Source organism: Cuculus canorus, chromosome 2 (assembly GCF_017976375.1).
Source record: "Cuculus canorus isolate bCucCan1 chromosome 2, bCucCan1.pri, whole genome shotgun sequence".
Taxonomy (NCBI): Eukaryota; Metazoa; Chordata; class Aves; order Cuculiformes; family Cuculidae; genus Cuculus; species Cuculus canorus.
In genome coordinates, this window is record NC_071402.1 from 59,174,952 (window position 1) to 59,199,242 (window position 24,291).

At 38.7% G+C, this 24,291-nt stretch overlaps 1 protein-coding gene across 1 annotated transcript; it reads right to left on the reverse strand.

Moving 5' to 3' along the window:
- Positions 1-1,490: 1,490 nt before the first annotated feature.
- On the reverse strand, positions 1,491-15,575 carry LOC104061393 (protein-glutamine gamma-glutamyltransferase 5). Its single transcript, XM_054060474.1, has 13 exons — positions 15,115-15,575; positions 12,861-13,040; positions 12,318-12,560; positions 11,268-11,386; positions 10,643-10,771; positions 10,236-10,413; positions 9,180-9,312; positions 8,587-8,690; positions 8,242-8,484; positions 6,558-6,884; positions 5,996-6,153; positions 5,552-5,685; positions 1,491-4,582 (listed from the first exon to the last, which is right to left on the reverse strand). The coding sequence occupies exons 1-13, from the start codon at positions 15,119-15,121 to the stop codon at positions 2,884-2,886; spliced, it is 3,654 nt and encodes a 1,217-aa protein (XP_053916449.1). The 5' UTR covers positions 15,122-15,575; the 3' UTR covers positions 1,491-2,883.
- Between the last annotated feature and the right edge of the window lie 8,716 nt (positions 15,576-24,291).

Genomic DNA, 24,291 nt, shown 5'->3' on the forward strand with positions numbered 1-24,291 from the left:
TCTCCCTACTCTTCCTTTTATCACCCACATACTATAGAAGCTTTTCTCATCCTTGACATCCTTGGCTAGATTTAATTCTACCAAGGCTTTATCTTTCCTCATCTGGTCTCCGGATGCTCACACAATTTCTCTGTATTCCTCCCAGGTTACCTGCCCTTGCTTCCACCCCCAGCAGGCTTCCTTTCCGTGTTTGAGTTGGTCCAGGAACTCCTTGTTCATCCATGTAGGCCTCCTGGTGTTTTTGCCTGACTTCCTCTTTGTTTGTATGCATTGATCCTGAATTTGGTGGAGGTGATTCTTGAATATTAACCAGCTTTGTTGGACCTCTCTCCTCTCCACAGTTGTAGCCTTCTATTCTGACACTCAATTATAAGAGCAGTCATCCCACCATGTCTCAGTGATGCCAACAAATCCTGGCCCTGCAGGCTTATACACATCTCTAACTCCACTTGTTTATTCCCTATGCTATGTGCATTTGCCTAGCGACGTTTAAGTTGGGCCCCTGATGTAGTTGTCTTTCTGGCTGGAGTGCTGGAATTCCTTTGTGCTGCTCTTCAGGTGCTCTCCTACTGACCTTGATTCTTCTCCAGGCTCTGGGCAACCACATTGCTGGCAACCACATCTAACTGGTATGAGTGGGATGAATCAAGGTTCCCCTCTCCCAGCAACTTTACTTCAAAGCCCTCTTCACCAGCTTGGCAAGCCTGTGACAAAAGATGTTCTCCTCCTTCTCTGAAAAATGGACCTCATCAGCCCCCCAGCACACCAAGTTTCCCAAAGCAAGTCAGTGGCCAGTGCCAGTGACACCAGTCTGTAATCATTTGTTGATTCATCACATTTGACTGCCCTTTCAAATCTCTACCCTGTGACTGGGAGTACTGATGAAAAAAACTTCCCATGCTCCAGAGTCCCTTACCGCTGCTCATTGGGCTCTGTAGTCCTTCTTGTGGTAGCCCTAAAACTGCTCCTAGCTATTACTCGTGCCCCCGTGAAACAACAGCAGTGGATAAGAGACAGAGGATTATACAAGGCTTAATAGTCTTTCGGTGACACCCCTAATACAAGCTTCTGGTAAGCAGCACACCTCTCTAGAGAGTGTGTCAGGTCAGCAAAGAGGTGCCTCCAAGCCTCTCAGAAGGCCTACTACTGTCATTCATTGCCTTTTCTTAGTTCTGCTGGTTGTTATATGGGGAGCAGATTTAGATCAAAGGAAGGAATTCCACACTATGAGAGTGGTGAGGCACTGGAACAAGTTGCCCAGAGAAGCTGTGGATGGAAAAAGAGTAGAAGGAATATTTCACATTACAGCATATCTGGAGAGATATTTTCCCCCACTTTTGAAGAGGCATTAGTGAAAAAAGGAAGATAAATCAGAATTACAGGGTTTTTCTAAATTTTTATTTTTATTGTCATTCAGGCAAAGAAATTCTCAGCAAATATCCGATAGAGATTATTGAAACTGTGTAAAAAAAAAAAAAAAAGTCACTGAATAGTGACCACTCTACTACAATATCCAGGTAAAGATTTCTTCTAATGTACTCAGAACTAACATATATCTGACACAGTTGGTACGTTCATAGCTAACATCTGACACCACACCTTTTCAAAATCCCTGGAAGGTTACTCAGTCTCATCACAATACAAAGGGGGGTGAACTACTGTGATACTACTGAAATACTATTGCTACATGACTGAAGCTTCTGCAGCATAAGTAAAATTATCTCTCTTACCACAAAACCCCACTAACATTTACTACTAAAAATGATGAAGCACTAGAGAAAAATAATGGAGAAATGGGAAGCGTCATAAAATCCAAAACTCGGGGACAGTTCCATTATGACAGTGTATGATTTTGACTCTTAAAACACCATGAGAAAGTTAGCAATGAAACGGTACCAATTATCTGAAGAAGAAAATGCAGTTCCTTTCACTTCCTTGACCTTTCAGTTGGGAGGCTGGGTACTGGAAAGAAGGGATATCATCATCCTTCCTTCTCTTGTGACAAAAGTTTCTTAGTTATAGTGAATCAAAATGGCATAGCTTCTGGAATCACAGCTTTTTCCATTAACCTAAATGCATGCAACAAATATGAGGAAATTTGTGAAATATTCTACATGAGAAAAATTAATCTGTGAAAGCCAATACATTGGTATAGGTATTAATTGTTCATTGAGTTTTGCAGTCTTTCTAATCTGACCTTTGGATTCCGGACTCTGGAACAACAATACATCAAGAATAAAAATACTAAATTTATTATAATGCCTTTAAAAAAAAAAAATCAGTTGATTTGTAATGATTTAGTTACTCCATGACCTCCACAGTTTTCATTACCTCATAACTAAGGAAATATGAGTGCATGGAGAACCGACCTGAGCCACAACAATACTGAGGCTCAAGGGCCCAATGTCTGCTAGGTGAGATGTAAGGCAGGTCTGCTGCCACCTATTTTCAGTGTCCCAAGGACAGCACATTTCATGCACAGAGAGAGATTTGCTATTAGTGCTGTAGCCCAGGGAGATCTGAGAAATATGCATTAAAAGAAAACAAGAGAAGAGAGAGTGAAAGCACACCATATATGAAACAATTTGACCAGGCAAGTAAGACCGATTACCTGCACTGTGAAACTATTGTCACTAAGACTCCATGGAGAGCACGTTCATTTGTCACTTCCACTGTACAGTATCTCAAGACATGCGAGCGTCACATCAAATGCATTCCTCAGCAGACTGTTAGCAGCTTGCTTTCTGGCACATCTCAAATATGTGGATAAATTCTTAGGACTACGCACACTGCTCTCTGTCATCCTATTCCTAACCTCTTTCAAATCATCTGTGCACCAGCTTTAATTCACCGGCTTTGCCTTTTCCCCCAAGTTACTTCCCATTACAGGTATTTGCGTTTGAAGTAAGTGATACTGCTCCTGCTGGGGCTCCAGGGCCTGCGGGACCCAGACTGGGACAGGGCGCTGCCAGAGGGGCGCAGCCCGGAGCGGGGCAGAGTGGCATAGGCAGAGGGAGAGGTGGAACGGGGTAGAGTAGTGTAGGCAGAGCGGGACAAGGTGTTGTAAGAGGAGCGGGACAAGGAGCTGTACAGAGGGCGTGTAAGCGTGCTGTAGGCAGTGCGGGACAAGGGAGAGTAGCTCGAGCACCCCACAGGACTCCAGGATGAGTGGGAGGCAGGCGCCCAGGTGGAGTGGGAGCCTGAGCGAGCAGTGGTGTCACTGGAGGGGCCCCACTGAGGGCCACACACCGAGCGAGACCCCGGGGTGCCCACAACTCGTGAAATGGAGCGAGAGGTGGGGACACAGACGGAGCGCGCCGTGGTAGCTGCCAGGGATTGTGGAGATGGGCAGCACGGGAGGCAGGCTGCGGACGAGTCCTCAGGGCGAGCTGCAGGTGAGCTTGAGGTGCGGGCTGCCACAGACCCCAGTGACACAACAGCAGGGGAGCACAGGGAATGGGCTGCCGGGGGCCCCACCGGGCGAGGGGCAGGAGAGCACAGCGAGTGGGATGCTGGAGGTCCCACGGGGCGGGGGGCTGGGGAGCACGGGCTGTGGACCGCTGGGGTGCTCCCCATCTGCAGCCCTGCGGGGGTACCACTACGGGCAGCAGAGACGGGCACCGGGGAAGGTGCCGGGCAAGGGCCTGGAGAGCACACAGCGTGGGCTACTGGGGCGCTCAGAGGTTGGGAGGGCAGGGTGGCCATTGGGCCACATGGAGGCTGGGAGGTGGGAGAGGGTGCAGAACCACAGACAACGTGTGAGATGGAGGCAGCAGGCACCGAAAGGGGCACAGGTTGTGGCATGGGACTGCCAGTGGTGTGGACTACTGGAGAGCACACAGAGTGGGAGGGTGGAGCAGACATATGGGTAGGAACTGCCTGGGTTGCCACAGTGGGACTGGAGCCAGCCATGAAGTGGGTCAGCAGGGCACTCACCGCATTATTTGCGGGGACAGAGACAGAGTAGGACATTGGCCCCCCTCCGCCTCCAGGCTGCTGTGCAGGAGCAGGTCCAGCCTCAAACACCACATGAGGTGTAGGGGTGCACATGGGGTTGGATGTTGGGGCAGGCATGGAGGCATACACGGATGGAGGCATCTGGGTGCACATTGCGGGAGGCACAGTCTCACATATGACACGGAGGCCAGGATCACATCCCAGGTCGAAGCCAGGAGTCATGCTTGGATTGAAGCCTTGGTTGCAGATGGTGTTGCATAAGGGGTGGCCTGCAGGGAGGTACACAAAGTCGTACACAGCCTGGCCCCCTGCACCGCAGTTTGGGTTGCACACTGGAATACATATATATTCACACATGGAGTTGAATGCAGGATCTGTCACAGGGATAGGCCCGGAGGTGTTGATGGGCATGGAGCCGTTCTCACACACTGGGAGTGACCCATTCTGGCTGACGGGCAAAGTACCATTCTGGCCCACGGGACTACACACTTCAGCCTTGGCGCATCCCTTGCAGTAGGCAAACTTGTGGCATCCGAAGTTGGCCAGAAGCCGGTGGCTGCCAAGCCTGTAAGGTGTGAACTCCACTATGGTCCGTGCCTGTTGGTTGGACGCCAGTGTTCCTAAACTGGACCAAGAGAAGAAAACTAATTAGGACCCTAGGTAGCTCAGCAACCTAAAGCACTACGAGATGAGTGCACATGATTAAATTGTTCTGCTACAACACGTTTCTAGAGACAAACCCTTATGAAAACTTTTTAATTATTGCTTTCCTCCAGAAATAACCACATTCTGTGTTGTGAAAAACACAGTGATAACTTGTCCTGAAAGAAAATTTTGAAAACTCCCATAGTCAATTCTGTAATTGAAACTGGAAACTCATTCATGACACTTTCTTGAATTCTTCAAAAAAAGTAAAACCCTGCTGTTTCAAAGATGTATTTACTGCTTCCCATTTCTGGTAGTCTAAGTGGATCAGGTGGCTTTGTAGAATCCAGTTCATTATTATTCAGCAAGAACAATTCCTAATTGCTTCCCCTCAAATTTAGTCATACTTCTGTCAGTTCTCCTTGTCATGAAGAACAGCAATACATATTAATGAACAGCTACTATTCCTAGGATGTTATAGCACACTAGAAGTTTCTAGCTTCCAGTGATTAATGTGTTATGAGCTTAAAATGCATAGTGCTATTTCTCACTGTCATTTTCTAATTGTTCGTGTATGTGGTGCCTGTTCATGAATATTTAGAGGAATTCTATTATAAACTCAATAGGATTAGAAGGGATGTGGGACTCAGCTAGAATTTCTTGTAAAGAAGAGTGCATTCACTTTCAGACAGAAATTTAAAATGCATCCTTAAATTAAATCTTGAGAAAGATGAAGCAGCAGCATATCTTGCCAGCTCTAAATAATCCATCAGTTTCAAGACAAGTGAGGCTTTTAAAGGAGTGTGAGAATGATAAGGGGCAAAAAGTCCTGTTCATGTCCTAAACACTAAAAATATCACAACTATCGTCTTCCTGAAAGCCTGCTCCAATCTAGCACACCTTAGCCAACCTGCAATATTATCCCCATTTAAATAATTTATAAGCTTACTCAATGGTCATTGGCTCTTTGAATAAACCACAGCCTTCTAATGTCATCACACAGTTCTTCATATCTTCCTGGAGAGGATTGCAGAAGGAAATCTCTGCAGTACATGGTACCTTCAGCCTGGGCTGGCTCAGTAGCTAGTCAGAAAATAAATAAACACATTTTACAACCTCACAAAATTAAAATGAAGTAAAAATATGTGAGAGGAAAAAAACACTATTCATATGTTTCTTTCTCATTTATTTCTATGATCTCTAGGCATAACTGCTAAGTCAACTGTTACGCATTTAAAATTACACTAATCTCCCTAAAATAAAAAAAAATATAGTAAAAGAAAAGAAAACAAGAAAGAATTTCAAGTTTATTGGCGTTGTACCTAGGAAGCACCCTGTAAGAGTCCCAAAGTCTGTTCCTTAGACTATAAAACCCATAATTAAAGTTTTTTACCTTTACAATAACAGGTGGCCTGTTGATCACAATATCCCTGCTCACCATAAGAACTTCTCCACACTCTGGATCTGAGACAGCAACTAATTTCATAATATTGTGATCACAGAGATAAGGTCCATACTGACTATATGATATACATAGTGGGATTTTTTTCACTGTAAAACAAAATTATTTTCGTTATTTTTTTCTGATTTTTGGCTAATATTTCCACTTTCCTTCCTCACAAAGTTTAACTGGCACTTACAGTGTCTTAATTAAATATTAAGTTATCACAGCATATTTGAAAACAGACATGGGATTTCCCAGCTTAGGCAGATAAATTGAACATAAGAATCTCTAACTCTTGAGAAACTAAGCAAAGACTATGATTGACCAGTGACTATACATGTAGTACTGACATCATGTTGATATTTTGAGTGATTATCCTCAAGTGAATTCAGCTGTCAATATTCATTTCACTTCCTACCACTATTAGGAAGTCTCCATTAATCTTGAAAAACAGACTATCTCCTGAAAAGAACAGTGGACAAAAGGGTATTAGACAAATTTACTTTCTTACCTTCCCTTGGACCCAATGTGACATTCACACTGTCTTTCCAAAACTGATCCATTGGGCAACCACTGTAGGTTATTATTTGTGCACACAAATTAAACTTAAGGGTTTTGTTTTCACTACGCAAATTTTCAAGCAGCCACTGCAGCTGGACATCTTCACCATACATTGGGCAGTTAGCCATCTTTAACCGCATGTTAACACCAGAGTCACACAAAAATGGGTTTTTCAGAGACGATAACTCTCTTTCAATGTGGCAGTTGGAAGCATTGCAGTACCCTGGGTGAATTCTTCTATAAGCACGGAAATAGGCTTCTTTGTTTTTCACAGAACCTGTTGAAGAAGATAGGTGATGATGAATATGCTGCAGGCATGACATGTTACATCTGCTTAAATAATGAAGATAATTAAATTTCTTCTTCCTCCTTCCTTAAACCTGTTGTAGCAACTTGGTGTAGAATAAATCCATCAGATAATGAAATGCAAGACATAGTAGTCTGAATACCTAGAAGAAAATAAATATCTCAGGAAAACATTAAGAAGTGTTTTATCAGTTAAATATAAAAGTGACCATGAATATCTCAAAATGTATAGTTACTGCAAAACTTAAAATATAACTCTTTATAAGAATTAGGGTGAACATGAAATGCTACCATGTTTCTGAAAAGGCAAAATGTGCCATTCAAAGAAAGAAACTATCATTGATTTTCTTTTTTGTTCAAATACCACCAGAGCTTGCAATTTTACAATCAACTTTGATCTACCCTCCATTTCTTTAGGTGTTTTTGTTGGTGGAACTCCTTCTTACTGCCTGATGATGAAAATCAGTAATCAGTTGCCCAAAACAGCAGAATATTCTAATACATGAATTTAGTAAGCAAGCATTTTCTAAAAGACCTGGTACAAGAAGAAACAAGTAGTTAACTTTGGATTTTAAAGAATTTAGAGTTTTTTACCATATCTAAAGTCTGCTAATATTTTAAACTACTTTACAAGTGAGACCAAAACATGTACCTATGAATAGTGGCATCAAAAGGGCTGAAAGGCATATCCTATAAGGAGCAGCTAGGGACTCTAGGTTTGTCTAGTTTGGAGAAAAGGAGGCTGAGAGGTGATGCCATTGCTCTCTACAGGTTTCTAAGGAGGAGAAGTGGAGGGGGAGGTGTTGATCTCTTCTCCTTGGAATCCAGTGACAGGACACATGGGAGTGGCTCAAAGCTGTGTCAGGGGAAGTTTAGACTGGACATTAGGAAACATTGTTTTATCAAGAGGGTGGTCAAATACTGGAACAGGCTTCCTAGAGAGGTGGCCTATGCTCCACTTGCCAGTGACTTGAAAAGAGGCACTTGGACAATGCTCCAATAATATGTTTAACTTTTTGTCAGCCCTGAAGTAGTCAGTTGGAGCAGATAATTTTTGCAACTGAAATATCCTATCCTATCCTATCCTATCCTATCCTATCCTATCCTATAACTGATGTCATTACTGTGCAGTTTGTTTGAATCCTCTAGATGTGTTTAGACATTTAAGAATCAAGATCTTTAAACAGAAAGTCATCATTCTTTTTCTCAAAAAAAAAGACAACTTCATATTGTTCTACTCATTTTAACATAGAACAGATTACATTGATAATTTTATATGATTAACATTTAAAATTTCCTCTAACCCATTTAATGTGTTTTCATCGTACCTAGTTCATACTTGTAAGACCCAGTGATATCTTCAAATTGCTCACTGCCAACACTCTTCGTGATTATATGTTTTCCACATGGCCAAGCATCGCAGAAGAATTTTATTTTTTTGGCGTTGTTTTGAGAAAGCCAGCCAACATAGTTTGAATTTACTCGAGAAAACATGTGATGACCATCATAGTCCAAGTCCAGTTCACCTTCTCTGATGCTTCGAACCCATGTAGGACCACTGCAAGATGAACCTAAGCCAAATAACAAACATGTTATAATACGTTGTAACCTAAGTTGTAGAGAAATTCAGCGACATAAGTTGAGCAAAACAATTACAGTTTTAGTACAATTACCTCTGCCTGTTTCCAGAGGAGTTGGATCCAGACACTGCCAATCACCACAGCACTGATTTAGGTCTCTACGAGCCATCCAAGATTCATTCCAGCAGTGATATCTCCTGTAGGATGAAGGCATATAGAATTAAAGACATCTGTCATATCATTAAGTACAATGCCTTACAATGGAGGAAAACCACTCCAGAGATAACCTTTTAATCAATGTAAGACTCTCTATGTCTTAACACTGTTAAGGATGTTTGGGGACAGAAGTTGTTTGGTTTGCTTTATATCGCTCAGAATGTACATTTGTTGCAGGACCCTGAAGACCTGATTGCAAAACTTTCTTCTTATAGCCCTTTTTTTAAATCGATAATGTACCAACAGTTCTTTTGTTTAGCTAGTTTATTATCCTAATATTTTCCTCCTGGTTCTTCAGAGGAAAATCACACATTGTCTTCAGTAGTTTTGTGGTTCTGAAACACATTATTAGGAACCTGAACAGCCTTGTCCCATCGAAGGAAGAGGTTCACTGATCTGCTAGCTTTACAATAGTCTTTCTATCATTTAATTTTTGACAAAACAGAAGAGCTTTTTAATATCTTATTTACCATATCTTGTCTTTCCCACATAGGCTTTTTCCAGTACAGTCAAAAATCTCATTGACACCAAGAGGATTCTCAATTGAGCATGGAAAACAGAAGCTCGTGACAACACGGCTTGGAATTCCCAAACACCTCATCACTGTAAGGAAAAATATTCATGAATCATTACAAATGCTAATTTATCGAGCAAATCAATTATTTTATAAAGAATCCTCCTAGATTCTACTTTGCAATTACATAAACACAAAGGATAGAAGGCAATATCCAGCATGCAGTGTTTCTGTCTTAAAAACTTCTTTTTAATATTAAAACAGTCTGAGAAGAGCTTAGCAGAAAGATATGGTTGTTAGCCTTCCAGCTTGAAAAAAAAAACCAAACCAAAACAAAAAAAAATCAGTTCTGTTGTAAGTTAAGAAATAATGATCCTGATTCTGAGAAAATAAAATACTGTTGTGTTTTGGAATTTGTTTTCTTTTATTTTTTTTAACCAAAGTACGTATAGATTCATATATGACATACCAATTTAATTTTCTTCAAGGTAGAAATAGGTTCAGTAAGTAAATGGTATAAAACCGGAACTCAGATTTTATCAGTAGAGTTTAGTTCACTATTATCTCATCCTTTGCAGTGAAAGAAGATAGTAGCCTGCTGCCTTCATGTTTTGCATGAGACATTGCTAAAGGTCTTCCTCCTTTTCATAAGGTAGTATTTTTTCTCACCCTTCAAACCTCAGCCAAATGATAAATTTTGGCTCCACAGTGTTGCACTTGCCTTGTATTTTAATAAAAGCTCCAGTATCTATATCTGCATGGTATAAAGGCCACAGAAAAGACAGTACTGCTTCACTTCTTGCTCTTCATGATGCATAGGAAAGCAATAGACTGATAATAAATAGTATGTTAGGAATCATGCCATATCATAAAAAGAAAAACATTCAATTTCTTTTCTAGTAAAATGATTATGAGTAAGAACTTTAAGTAGCTTTTAGTCTGAAGTGTTTTTATCCTGGTTTTCTCTCTTCCTTTTTGGATAACTAGATAAGGGCGGACTGAAATATCATACCTGTGCACATTACTGAAGCAAGAGACCCACAGTACCCATATCTGACTGGCCTGCACCTGCCACTGTACCACTGCTGAAGAATAGGGACACTTCCATTCCAGGAAAATGGTTTTGTTCCTTTCAGGTAATCATTGTTTTCTGGAATCTTCATGATACTGTTAGTGGTATGGCTGCTTATCTAGAAAGAGAAATTAAAAACAACCTTTTCACAGAGCTAGCCATGTCGTCACATCCTAAGCATATCACAAAATCATCAGAGATTACTGTTACAAGTTCAATTCTCTTATGAGTCTGAGCACAGAAAGGATTTTGCTCACTACTCACACTGTGTCACAGCACAATTTTATCCTTTTATAATACAATGAAGCGTGACTCAATCTATTCAGAGGTCACACTAGAAGTCTTACCATGTGATTTACCACCATGCTGACATGCACAGGATCATTGCGCCAACAATGGTCACGATCAGAGCCATGATGGTAACTTGCACCCATGTCTAGTATCTTCAAGCAGATATCAAGAATTCCATCTTCAAACTGAGAAAAGAGAAGTTGACACAGGCATCATGGTATTCTGACACTGATAAATCTCCTTTCTTGTCAATAGTTCAGTCTTTTTCATGTGTGTGTTACCCTCTCTCCTCCCTGCCCCCACCTTTTTTTTTTTAATCAAGCACAGCTTCTGAGGTCTGCATGGTTTTCACCTTCCCGACTGAAGGAAAACAAAAGGGAAAACCATGTTATTGTTAACGTTTGGCAATGGAATAATTTTCCTCCAGAAGCACAATATTTAGTTTCACCTTTTCCAAAAACATTCTGCAATTTCCTTAATTTTACTACAGAAAACTTCCTGTCACTTTCTCACTGTTTGGGGTACAGTGAGATTCTCAAGCATTTTGTTTTGTGAATGTATTGTTTGGACTGGCCTTTAAGACTTTTCACAGGCCATAACATAGCATGGATTTCTGAAAAAAAAAATGGATTTGTCCGTATATGCTTGACATTCACTTCTGAACACATCTTCAAAAAGTACCTGTCCAAAGTGCCATGGTCGAGATGTAATATGCTTGTGAACTCCTTCATAGAGTAAGCCATGTTCATTCAGAACATATTCTTCTCTGTGGGATTGATTGTCCATATATACAGGGTCATCTGGAAAAGATGCAGAGCTATTGGTCAGATATTATGCACATTTCTAGCACTTTTGTATGTTCTTCACTAGATGCTCTTTCTTTCCCTACTTATTTTTGATTTATGCTTTTCAATATGTTCAAGGGTGTGGGCTCTTTAAACATTCGCAGACAATTAATTTCTACTTACAGCTTTATTTAGTCTCTCCTTGCTGTAGTGTACCTGAATTACAGAACTTGCAATTTACTCTAAGCTGTTCTAGAAGAATCTGTGCACTTAGAGTTGAGTATGTGACTTTGATGAAATCAAAACCACAGATCGTGTGAATATTTGCCATGTAATGATATGGCAGGGTCTTACGGCCTCTGGAACTGCTTGCTATCAGAATCAGATTTACAGAATTTCATTTTCATTTGTCTTGTATTATTTCATGGTGATAACACAGAATTCACAGAATCATAGGATGGTCGAGATTGGAAAGGGCTTCTGGAGGTAGTCGGGTACAATTCATCCTGCTCAAGCAAGGATACCAGGAACCTGTTGCTCAGGACCATATCCAGATGGCTTCTGAATATCTCCAGGGATGGAGACTCCATAACCTCTTTATACAACCTGCGTTGGTGCTCAGTTACCCTCACATTAAAAAAGCATTTCCTGATTTTCAGACAAAAGCACCTGTGTTTCAATTTGTGCCCACTGTCAAGCTATTCTGAAAGTAGGGGAAAAAATTACACTGCATCCCTACTACCATTAAGAAACCAAATCAAAGCATTGGCTTGAATCAGTCTTAAACCTCCAGGAAAAAATGAAACATAAGAAAACAAAATCCCTCTCTGTTTGTCTTTGGTTCTGAGACTCCATCCCTTACTTGCTAGCTAATAAATATGTTCGACATTTTTACTCACTGTTAGCAATTTTCTTAAAAAAATATGAACATCACTGAAGTTCTTACCTGCACACCAAGGGTTAAAAAGCACATAAAAATCTCCAAGACATCGCTGATATGTATGACCACAAGACGTGATTTGCATATTGAGAATATAACGGCCAATACAGGCATTGGAGGGAAGAAACACGCTGATGTTGATGCATTTTGGCTGATGAATTTTGTAGGAAGCACTCCAGCAGGTTTGATCTAGACATCTGCCCATTGGGAAGGTACACTTTGTCTCATTTGATTCACAGGGTCTGAGACCTTTTCAGGAAAATAAATACAACTTCAATCAGAATAAACGAGGTAGATGTAAAATGCAAGTAATTTGCTTAGCCATCATCTGCAATGCAAAGGTCCCAAGGGTGGATTTCCTTTACACTTGTCACTTCTGTAGCAGAGTGAGAAAACTTTACATATTAGCAGAACTGCCTGAGTTCAGGGAAGGTAGCTTCTTTGCACAGAAGATGAATGCGTAGATACTATTTGTAACCTAAGACTATGGGAAAAATTGCTTACCAGAAAAGGATTGGGAAAGATTACACAGAGTCTGGGAGTGACTACCTGTCTCCACGGTGAAAATGGCCTGGTCCACGGAGTCATCCCATTCCCGATTTTGGAAACAAGCATAAAAGCTGAAGGCTTGTCCTCTCCTTATTATCTGTCTGTCAGTGCCAAAGAAGTGGGTATTATGAATTTGACAGTTGGAAGGACAGTTCAAGTCGATTTCTCCCAGCTCAATGACTGCAGGATGGAGAAAGGAACACAAAGGTAGAAACAGATAATCGAGTCTCCTTCATTGACTAGAGGTCAAAATTACTCTCTCCACATTACAACATGTTGTTTACAGTTACTTTTCAACCACAGCTAGACAGCAAAAGTTTTGCATATGCTGTCAGTTGAGAGCTGTTTTTTTACACAAGAAGCAAAATAATAAATTGAATAAATGAAAGATTTGATAACAAATGTATGTGTTTGAAAATTTAAGTGGCTCTCCAAATGAGTTCTGGAAAAAACAGATATGAATGAATATTCTCCCAAAATGGAAAATATTGTTAAATATGCATGCAAATGTCTTAGTCTGCCTTTCCCAAAGTCATAAGGTTTGCAGACATTAATGGAGAAGGAAATAGTCACTAATTGTGACATTTAAAAAAATGCTGACAATCTATCCCAAGTGCTATGATTAGCTTGACAAAAATCTGGGCTGATCTCCCCCTTAGGCATCCCGCCTGATGATCAGCCATTTCATAGGGGTAATTACGATCTCAGTGCCAGAAGGATGGGTGGCAACATTCATTTTTACTTATTTGCATACAACTTTTTATTTTCAAAAGTGCTTCACTCTAATTGAAGACAACAGGAGCCACAGATTCTCAGGAGTTTTGGAAATTTGGTTTATTGAACTACAAAGACTTCTATATTATTTAAATTCCAAACGATTAAATTTGGTCCTGCTAAGCCTGCAGAACAACCAAACAATGCAACTTCTCTAACTATATGGGCACTAAGTTGAATACAGCATTCCCATTTAGAGGAAATTAATTTTTCCCATCCAGAACCAGGGGTGTATCCACATAAAAGGGGACTCATAGCTAAACTCATGGGACTGAGACACTCTTAACACAAAACAGTGGACTTTCCCAGTATCACATCCTGAAGTAAATCATAACTGAAATAAATTGGAAAGAGAGATTAAATAGGAAAAAAGAAACACAAGCCTCTCAAAACCCTAGCTTTTTCTGTTTTGCTTCCTTGAATCAAAATAATTTCATCTTTCATCTCAACTTTCAACTTGGTAATGAATAGGTCATTCAGCTTTTCAGCAAAGATCAATAGATAAATGTAGACCTGGGCGTTACCCATGTTAAAAACATGCACACTATCAATAATGAAAACATACAGCAGTGTATTACATCCTTATTACTCATGAATGCATCATGTCTGTTGACAAGAAACAGTAACCAAATCGAACTGAAAATCTCATATCGTAATGAGAGTTGTCAATAATAATGCAAAATATTCTGGTTGAACAGAAAGGATTAGAAGTGCTTATAGAACACATAATGAATTCCTGTGGTCAAGAACACTGAAAGAATCTGATAGATCCTCGCCCGTCTTCTGGAGGTGTTTATAAACCAAGACAACTACACTTCATCCACTCATTAATCCAGCTGAACTGGAACATCAGGGAGTCGAGATATTACAGGTTTCCCAGGGATGTTCTCTAGAGTCAGCCCACAGTTTGTATATCAGAGTTAATTATCACAACTGGATCACAAAGAAGTTAACAATTACCTTCTTAAGCAAGGCAGCTCAGAGAAAATATGAAAGCCTAACAAATTTCACACCTCTTACTGCTTTTCCCTCTCTGGTAGAAACCCAATCTCCATTACTGGTCACTATGTTTTCTCTATAAATTCACAATCTGTCATCATTTCAGAGAGAATACTTCAGGTATCAACCGTGAAATAATTTCTTCCAGCATGAGAATGCTGAAAACCAGAACTTCATAGTTTATGCTGGAAATAAAATATGTTCTTTTTCACGGTCTTTCTTGTACTCTGAAATGGCTGTTGTGTCACCCATTCTTCTCTGTTGTTCTCTTTCTTTTGTAAAAAGAAAGGGCTTTTTTTCAAAAGTTTTTTTTCTTTCTCAGTAAGTCAGCAAATAATAAAATCTAAACCATAGAAGTAATCCTTAAGCTTGATTTCACACAGCAACATGTACTATTTTCTTTTTGTCCTCTGACCTGAACGTTTAATTATCTCTGCTTTCAATATTGAGTCAAGTGATAGTAAAGTTTCAGGAGACTCACCTTCCATTTTTCTTCAACATGTACTAGTATCTGAAGCACAGTACTGGTGGAGGTACCTGCTCCTCAGCAAGGTGCACTGCAAGGTCTGGCTGATCTCCTCTGTGAAACAACCTAATTTCCTCTCAGTAACATTTATATTCAGAACTAAAAGGCTGTCACACTTGTTGCATCAACAAAATACCAGTTTACAAAAAGGCCCCACCCATTGTCTACTGATGCTCATAAATGATTCATTTTAACTCCTAGCATTATTAGGGAGAGCCCCGTGGCTGAAGGAAGGGAGATGTCTTTGTACCTTGCCTATAGTACTCGTAGTGTCCCACAGCTTACCATGTCCCAAAAATACTTTAAGACCAGGATGAATCTAAACATATTTCAACACGTGCCATTATTTTTAGCAATTTTAAAGTTCTCATAGATCCCAGCATCTAATATTCCTTTCTGGTTAGACATCTTCACTCACCTATGGGAAAACAATAAAGAACACTAGACTTAAGCTGAACTTAGACTCTCTGAATATGATCACCAGTAGACACTTTTATTATAATAAAAGCAGAAATTCCAGCTTACAGCAAGTCTCCATAGCACTTCCTTTAAGTGGAGGTCAGTTAAAAACTTTCCTAGCTAAACTGTAACAGAAACAAATGAGATGTATTAAATGCTTTTGAAGTTAACATTAAAATTTAATCTAAAAATGACAGAATTTATTTATATTTGTCTGCATTTATGTTCTAGTACACAACCGGTTATAAAGCTTCTTAACTTATTCCTTCTCAGTTCCCCAAAAGTTATGAAAAACATTTGAGACTTTTCAACTAATTACTGTTAACAGAATATATCTAAATATTTTGACACAAAAAAGTACTATTTTATTCTGGTTTGAAGTGTATTCAATAAAATAAACCAATACAACTACAAAAGTATTCTCTCTGCAGACTCACTGATGAGGACATCAGCCTGCAAATAGGAGAGAGATATTGCAATGTCCTTTACCAGAACCAGAACTAACATTTGCTACAGTTGTCTCCTATCCTTCTTATGCCTCTATGATACTTACACTGAAAACCAGCAAGCTTTACTCTGTAAGACATCCTTTGAATACCTCAAACTTATTCTACTTCAGATAAAAAAAACCCCAAACAATCCAAAACCAAAAATCCCACAACTAAAATACAACCCAGAATCAAAACCCAAACAAAACCAAAAAAATTCATCCATTGATATAGAAAGAACAGAAGGACTGAAGTTCAGTGATTTGGATAACTGCATTGGTCACTTTCCAGTACTTTAAGAAATCATAAAATGAAACAGGTTAACTAACAGCAAAATAACTTAGTAAGCATAACTTAACAACTCAGGTATTGTGAAATAACTTCACAAAAATTATAGCAAAGGAAAATATCAGCACATCAACAGTGGTTTTGGAAGAAAGTGGTTAAAATGGTTGTGTGCCTAATGCATATGGCATTGAACATAATATTCAATGTGTTCATATTTGAAACTTGTAAATGTTTGATTAGTGAGTAAGCAGTCATGGCAATATATGCAAAACCTAAGCATTTCATTCTTTTCTCATATATCTGAAAATTTTCATTTTGTTAATATTTGTCAGTTGACTACTAAAAACCTAAACTCATTGAAAAAATTAAAAATTAAAAAAATAAAACCAATGCTATTCTATAAGAAATAATTTAGTAAAACCAGAAAATAATACAGCCCTAACACATAATCAACTTTACATTATCCTCTAAAATTAGACTGGCAGTCACCCATCGGAGACCTGCTTAGAAGTGTATAACCATACTAGTTAGCAGAGAACAGAAGAGTACCAAAGTTGGTGCCAGCTTCAAAGAATGGGTTAAAATCCCCTCAAATACCTCTGGTTCAATCACCTGCCTGAAATATTTTGGTAAATGAAAGCCTGTGACAAATAAAAGAAAACAAATAAGCGTCAGTGAGTGGCTGCACCTGTGGGTTCAAAGACACTTAATTAAGAGTTTGAAATAATAAAGTCCTGAATCAGGAGAAGAACATTTTCTGCCTGAATATGAGTCACTGGCTTTAGTAAGTATGCTTGCTTAGATCCTTGAAGCTGCTTTGGTGCCTATCTGTCTCTCCAGGATCACTATATAAGTACCCTGCCCCCAAGCAAAACTTCTAAGATACTCAAGTTCCTGCCTATCAGTATTTGCAAAGCCAACATGCTGTTACCAGCTCACAGTTATCAGACTGGTTGGTCCACTCAAGCCTAAGTCCAAGCACCTAAATTAAGAATCTTTAATAAGGCAGAAAGTCATAGGATGCTAACTCTCTAGGTATAATCAATCTATTCTTACTCTTCTTGCTTTCCAAGCCCTACATCAGATGAATTGGGCTCAGATAGTCCATACAACACAGCCACCACCACAAAGAAATGGGCGTAGGAGTCTCAGCTCAAACAGGAAATAGAGATATGGTTCAAAGAAAGGTTTTGCCTCTCAGCTTATGGCCTGTCTAAACAACTGATGTGTCCCAATTGCTGACCTCTAAGGCAGGTTGCTGCCCTCTATCCAAGGAATCTCCTCCTGGATAGAAAAAAAATCCCCCTCCTTGCCTGACAGTAAGGTACACCAATCTAAGGCTGATAGTCTGTTAGTCCCAGCTCGTGGTACTATTCACCTCTGCCTCTGTTTTTCCTGAAGACTTTACTCATTTTTCACTCAAGCCGTTTTCTCCACAATTACAAGAGTATCTTATTTACACATCTAACAAGCCCTGAAACTTACAAAGAAGCTGATATGCCTGATCTATGCCTGAAAAATTTCCAAGATAGCACATTTATGACTATTTAGGTACTTCCAAGACCAGGTTGGATGGGGTCTTGGGCAGCGTGATCTAGCGGGAAGTGTCCTTGCCCATTGCAGGGGGGTTGGAACTAGATGATCTTTAAGGTCCCTTCCAACCCAAACTATTCAATGATCCTATGATTCCACGATTCCAGAATTTAAGCCATTTAGGTTATTAAGTTTCATTGAAGACCTTGACTTTGGCCCTTACTATATAAGTATGTATATAATAATAGTTTTGGAAAGATTTTTTAATTTCTGGAGTAATTGGTACCTGGAATAACACAGACTACATTCACCTTCTACTACAGTTTGTTTTTTAAAAAGCTCGAAACATTACATGCATTACAATAGACTGACATACGAATGAGCATTGGCAAAGTCAAGTGGTGTGCTTGCTAAGGCCTTGAAATCTTCATAGCTTTCAATTGTTCATTTTGCGAAGAGGAAAGGAAAAAGACTGAAGAAAAAGGCACCTCGACCACAGAAAGGATACCTGTGAATGGCACTGATGCAGTTGACAGCATCACTAACATACAAATATTTTCAAACAATAGAGAAGTAGCAGTAATCAAGCATCTAAAGAATCCATCCAAGAAAAAGGAACACAAAATAACAGCTCAAAAATAGATAAATGAAAATAAATCAGAAAATATGTGAATGGTAATTTAAGTCATTTGGTGAAAATGTCATTGAGTGCAAACCTAGGGTAACTGCAATGCTTAAAAAACATTTTAGCTACTCAACTCAAGCATGTGTCAACAAGCAGCCCTAAAGTTCACTTTTTATACTTGGTCACTTAATTGTGCTCCTTTGATGACTGGACCTGGAGTTCACCTTGTTAACAAACTTACAGTTTTGTAGAAAGAGCAATGAGTGATGGAGTAAAAAGTTTCCTGTGAAGTCAGGTTATTTGAAGTCATTAACTGACATCACTGTTTGATCCCAAGAATTCAAATATATTCATGTCTAGTGAGGAAAGGGAAGGGAGAAGGAAAAAAAAAAGGCATGTCATGGGTTAGTTCTAAAATAAGCACAAGTTTGTCAGGTATCCACATCCGATATTTAGAAGCTTCATATTACAAGGGCAATAGGCTGGAATTAACATGAACTCTGTCACAATACACACCCAGAAGTTTCTTAAAATTCATAATCAATTTGCAATGAAGTTGTCTTTCATTAGAGAACCTTAAAGCATAGGCAGTTACACTGTTGAGTGTAAGCAGGAATTACAACATCCTATTTACAGATGAATTAGGCCAAAGAAATGCTTCAAATTAAATCTTAAACAAGAAGTCTGTCTGTTTTAAGAAGTACATGGCAGCTTTGTCTTTCTAGAAGCTGGAGGAAATTAGTAACATTAAATAATCAGCGGTGGTTTCTGACACAACAAAACCACGAGTCTTCATACAAAGAAACCAAAAACTACTTAAAGGGAACTCCTATCCAAGCTGGTCCATAAGACTCGCTTTGCATTCTGATGGAGATACTTCCTCTCTTGTATTTTAGCCTTTTACTGCAATTGCATTAACTGCATAAGCCACTTTTTTTTTCCATTTAACAGGATTTTTTTTCTCAATATCCATAGTGCTGATGAGAGACGTATATATATATATATATATATATATATATATAAAATGTTGCAGTATATGCAAAATGGAGAAAGGTCAAACAATTATAGGATGTGTACTAATAAGAGCAAGCAACAGTATTATTTGTGCTTATGACATATTGTCATCATATTTAGAACAGAATCCAGACAAAACACTGTGCTGGTTTTGGCTGGGGTGGAATTAATTTTCATCGTAGTAGCTAGTATAGGGCTACGTTTCAGATTGGTGCTGAAAACACTGTTGATAATACAGGGATGTTTTAGTTACTGCTGAGCTACACAGAGTTAAGGACTTATCTGTTTCTCACACTACCCCATCAGCGAGTGGTCTGGGGAAGGGAAGGGAAGGAAAGGAAGGAAAGGAAGGAAAGGAAGGAAGGGAGGAAGGGAGGAAGGAAGGAAGGAAGGAAGGAAGGAAGGAAGGAAGGAAGGAAGGAAGGAAGGAAGGAAGGAAGGAAGGAAGGAAGGAAGGAAGGAAGGAAGGAAGTGTTCAAAGTGATGGTATTTGCCTTCACAAGTAACCACCACATCTGATGGAGCCCTGCTTTCCCGGAGATGGCTGAATATCCACCTACCAATGGGAAGCAGGGAATGAATTCCTTGTTTTAGAAGCTTTTGCTTCACCTATTAAATTGTCTTTATGTCAGTCTGTAAGCTTTCTTATTTTAGCCTTCTGATTCTCTCCCTTATCCCACCAAAGGGGAGTGAGTAAGTGGCTGTGTGGTACTTAGCTGCTAGCTGCGGTTAAACCACAGCAAATGCTAACCTGAGTCATACTGCAAGCCTTACTTCTGTACTTCACCTTTGTCTTATAGCAACTCCATAGTTGTTGCTTTTTTTTTTTTAAACTAGCCCTTTTTTTCATGTACCTTAATAACAGTAGCAATGGTGAATGGGTTAACTTAATAGAATAAAACCACAAACTTTGCATAAATTGCAATCAATAAGATTTAATAAAAAGAAAAATTTGATTTGTGTACCAAAAAAACCCCAATTAAAACCACAACTGCTTCTTCCAACTGAAGCTAGAATTTATAGGGGAATAATTTGCCAGTAACCTACCACGAGCACTGCAAGTTCACTTTCAAATGGGCTTGTTCACAACTGTACTTAAAAATATAAGTTGAGTAAGCTAGCAGTACTGTAAATTCCAACCTCAGCTCATTGAGCAGTGACTTTCCCACACAGAGAAATCTATAAATCGCCAGGCCTGTGATTATAACCCACCAGTCTAACTGCACAAGCAACGGAGTAGATACCATGCATCTTTTACCTGGACAGGCAATGCTAATTGGAAAAGATTCAGTGTGGGTTGTGTGAGCTGAAACAATAAAATAAGGAGTGACATTTACTGGGTTGGACCACAGTAGCTTTGAGGGTCTCTGGAAGAGTGCAAGTTGGCTCCTATTCTGTTCCTTAATTTAAAGCTTCAATTTTTAATGAACCCTGCTTTTCGGTTTTTTTAGAAAAACCTTCATTTTCTCCACTAATGCTTTTTTGTTGATGCTAACTTAAAATTTATTTACATAAGAGTAGAGTTCAGCATCTTTAGGCACAGATCTAAAATACCACTCACAATACCAAGAAAAAGAATAAGTGTCTTGAATACTGCTATTTACAACAAAAAGACTTCTTGCTTTTACTTGTGAACTATATAATGTTAAAAAAAGGGACAAGGAAATATTTGGTTCTGACAAACTGATTTCAATACCTGCCTGATGTCACTTTTTTCATGATTTCTAAAATTTCCTGTGCATTGTTTATTTTGAATTTTTAAAAATAAGTGGTTCTGTTTTGATTTTAAGCAGCTGTGGGAAGAAGAATCATAGGTTAAAATTAACAGGGGCAGATTCTTAAAATTCTTGGCTGTTTCCAATCTGTATAGTAGATATCTTACAGATATGCACAATGGTACACGTAGAAGTTAGCATTGTTTAGGAAGAGTAAAGACAACCTCATGTAGCAGATGCAAACCTTTATTTTTATTCTTTATAAATACATATACAGACACACTCTTTCTTCAACAAGAAATAGCATAGTAACTTAGTTGTAGGCACCAATGTCACAAAGATTTTTGCAGGGGGAAATAACCAAAAATATTTCAACTAATTTGCAATAGGTTTTTTTTTTTTTTTTTTTTCCTTTTGATTACCGAAACCTATAGCTAGTGATTTCTCTGCTTATTCTGGAATGATTAGACAGCAGGCTGGGCAGACAAACAAATTTACCGGAACGTCAAGCAATGACAGTGTTCTAGCGGTAGTTGCCTCAGCTTTCAGAGCCTTTCCAATAGTAGAGGATTAGCAATTGATTTTAGTGAAACATGGAGCTCTGTTTTCAGCAGTATAAATACAGAACAAGACACGGAATGAAAGGTGTTAAAGAGGGATAGGGAGCTGGATGTGCTGGTTTAGACGGAGGCAGATAGTGCAAGCCAAAACAACATATACTGTTATAAGTATCTTCATGACTTAGTTTTACATGTGTAATAGGCTCCATTACACTTCTGACTGCTCATCAGAAACTCCAACTCTGTTTCTTCAACAGATTTTTATCTCTAGTCCTTTACTGACTGTCTGCTCAGCTCAAATGCTAATGGCAACATATGAAAGAAGGTCAGAACAAAGGCCAGGACTAGCATGGAGACAGCTGATGTCTCTCAATATGAATCAGTAAATATTTCCAGCTTCTGTACAAGCATGGTGTACAAACAATCTTGAAATGATGCAGCAAATACTTCAGACTCCTTTACAAACACAGTTGTACACACACAAGTACAAATGCCAACACCTTTCTTTGAAGGCCCTTGTCTCAAAGCTCCTGAGTCAGATTTTCCTTACTTCATTAAACATTCTTGGCTTGCTTTGAGATCTCTGCCTTTTGGAAAGGTGTCATTTAGCACCTTAGTATATAGTGGCCACAATCAGATTTTTAACAAGACCGTTTCATAGTATTTTATCTTTTTTACAATAGTAAAACACTACCACTTGTATTTATTGTTTTACTAAGCAAAATGCCTGTTAAAATGCTCTATAAAAGGTGCCACCATATTCAAAATGAAAATGTATTGTAACAAAGGGAACTACTTTAGCGTAACTTACCTGCAATATACAGCTTTTATTCAGTAAGCATTACACATATGAAAGCTGTAATACACAGTACAAATGTTTTGGCAATACATCATGGCAAAAAATTGTGTAGTTATTCTTGATTTAGCACCAATTTATACTATCAAAGGATACTAGGGTCTTTTAAAGAAGATTGTTATCTTGGTTGTTTGGTGTTTTTAGCAGATGCAGTATATAATGTTACTATTATCACTGGATTGAATTTAACATAAGTTATTGAATTAAGTTAAGACAAGTGTAAGATGCTAGTCTCACCTAGCCATGCTTTGTTTTGTCCTGAAAATTGGCATGGACAACTTGTTTTCACAACTCTTAATTAAATTCCTCACACGTTACAGAAAAAAATAGCATATGACTGAATATGCACCCTTTTATATCAAGATGACCAGTAATTCAGATATGATTGGCTAAGTACTGTTCCCCATTATACATACGCAACTTTTTCACCAAATACCTCTGAGCAAAAATTCGTTACGCTGAATTTTTTCTGTATGGAATTATTTTCAACAGATAAATCAGAGTAAGATTCTGCTTTCAGCTACTTTTATAGTTCTTTTGATATATTTTTAAGTGCACAAACCTTCCAAATTTCAGCTGATACACAGAAAGAAAATCCAGCTCACACTTTTTCTCTTGGCACTTGACTATCAGAACAGTGAAAAATACTTCATTAACTCAGTTAAAAAAATTGAATGACAACTTGGTTGCATCATGAAAATAAGCAGGGAGACATCTACACACCCAGGTATCACATATTTCGAGCAGCACTTTCCAGTTTTTCTGGTTGGCTTTTAAGCAGGACTATATTTTAAGGACATATTAAAATGCTTTGGACTAGTTTACTACATACAAACATGGATTCCCCTGCATGCTGAGGTTACAGTAACCATAGCCATGGTTTCCTGCCTTTTTAACTAATGTAGTGGTCTTCAATAGTGTCTTTGTCTAATCCTGCTTTCAAATATGTTTTAAAATTATTTTAATATAATTTTTCATTTTCTGTGCAAAAAAAAAAAAACCCTGAATATTCATAAGATCTACTCCAAATAACTTTGCTATGCTTAGAAATCAATACGAATATCAAGTCTATTCTTTCCTGGTTTTGAACACCACACATTACTGAGTGCCATCCTACCATCCCATACAATAATCTGAAATGAGTTCTTTTTTCATAAGCATGCACACAGCTGAGCAATAATTACAGTGAAATGTGCTGTCATCTTTCCAAAGAATAGTAATTAGGGATATGAGCCTAGATGTTTTGTATGTTTATGGAAATATTTTTTCTTTCCAGCTAATGATCATTCAAATAGTAAATCATTAAAAGGAAAATGCAAAGGGTGTGGATAGTGGCTGTCATCAGCCTTGTGCACCAGCTCCAAACTCTGTCTCCTCCCATTGGAAGAGAAAGCATGATGATGCAAATGTTAAAAATTCTTTGTGCTTCTTTGGATAAGAAAACAAGTACAGGTAATTCATCTTGCTATTCATTATTGGTAATACTTAAAGACAAATATCCCATGTTTCTGTCTTTTATATTGATCTGGGAAAACATCTTTATATTTGATTATCCTTATTTTGTGGGGCAAAGAGTCAATGACCACCTCAAACA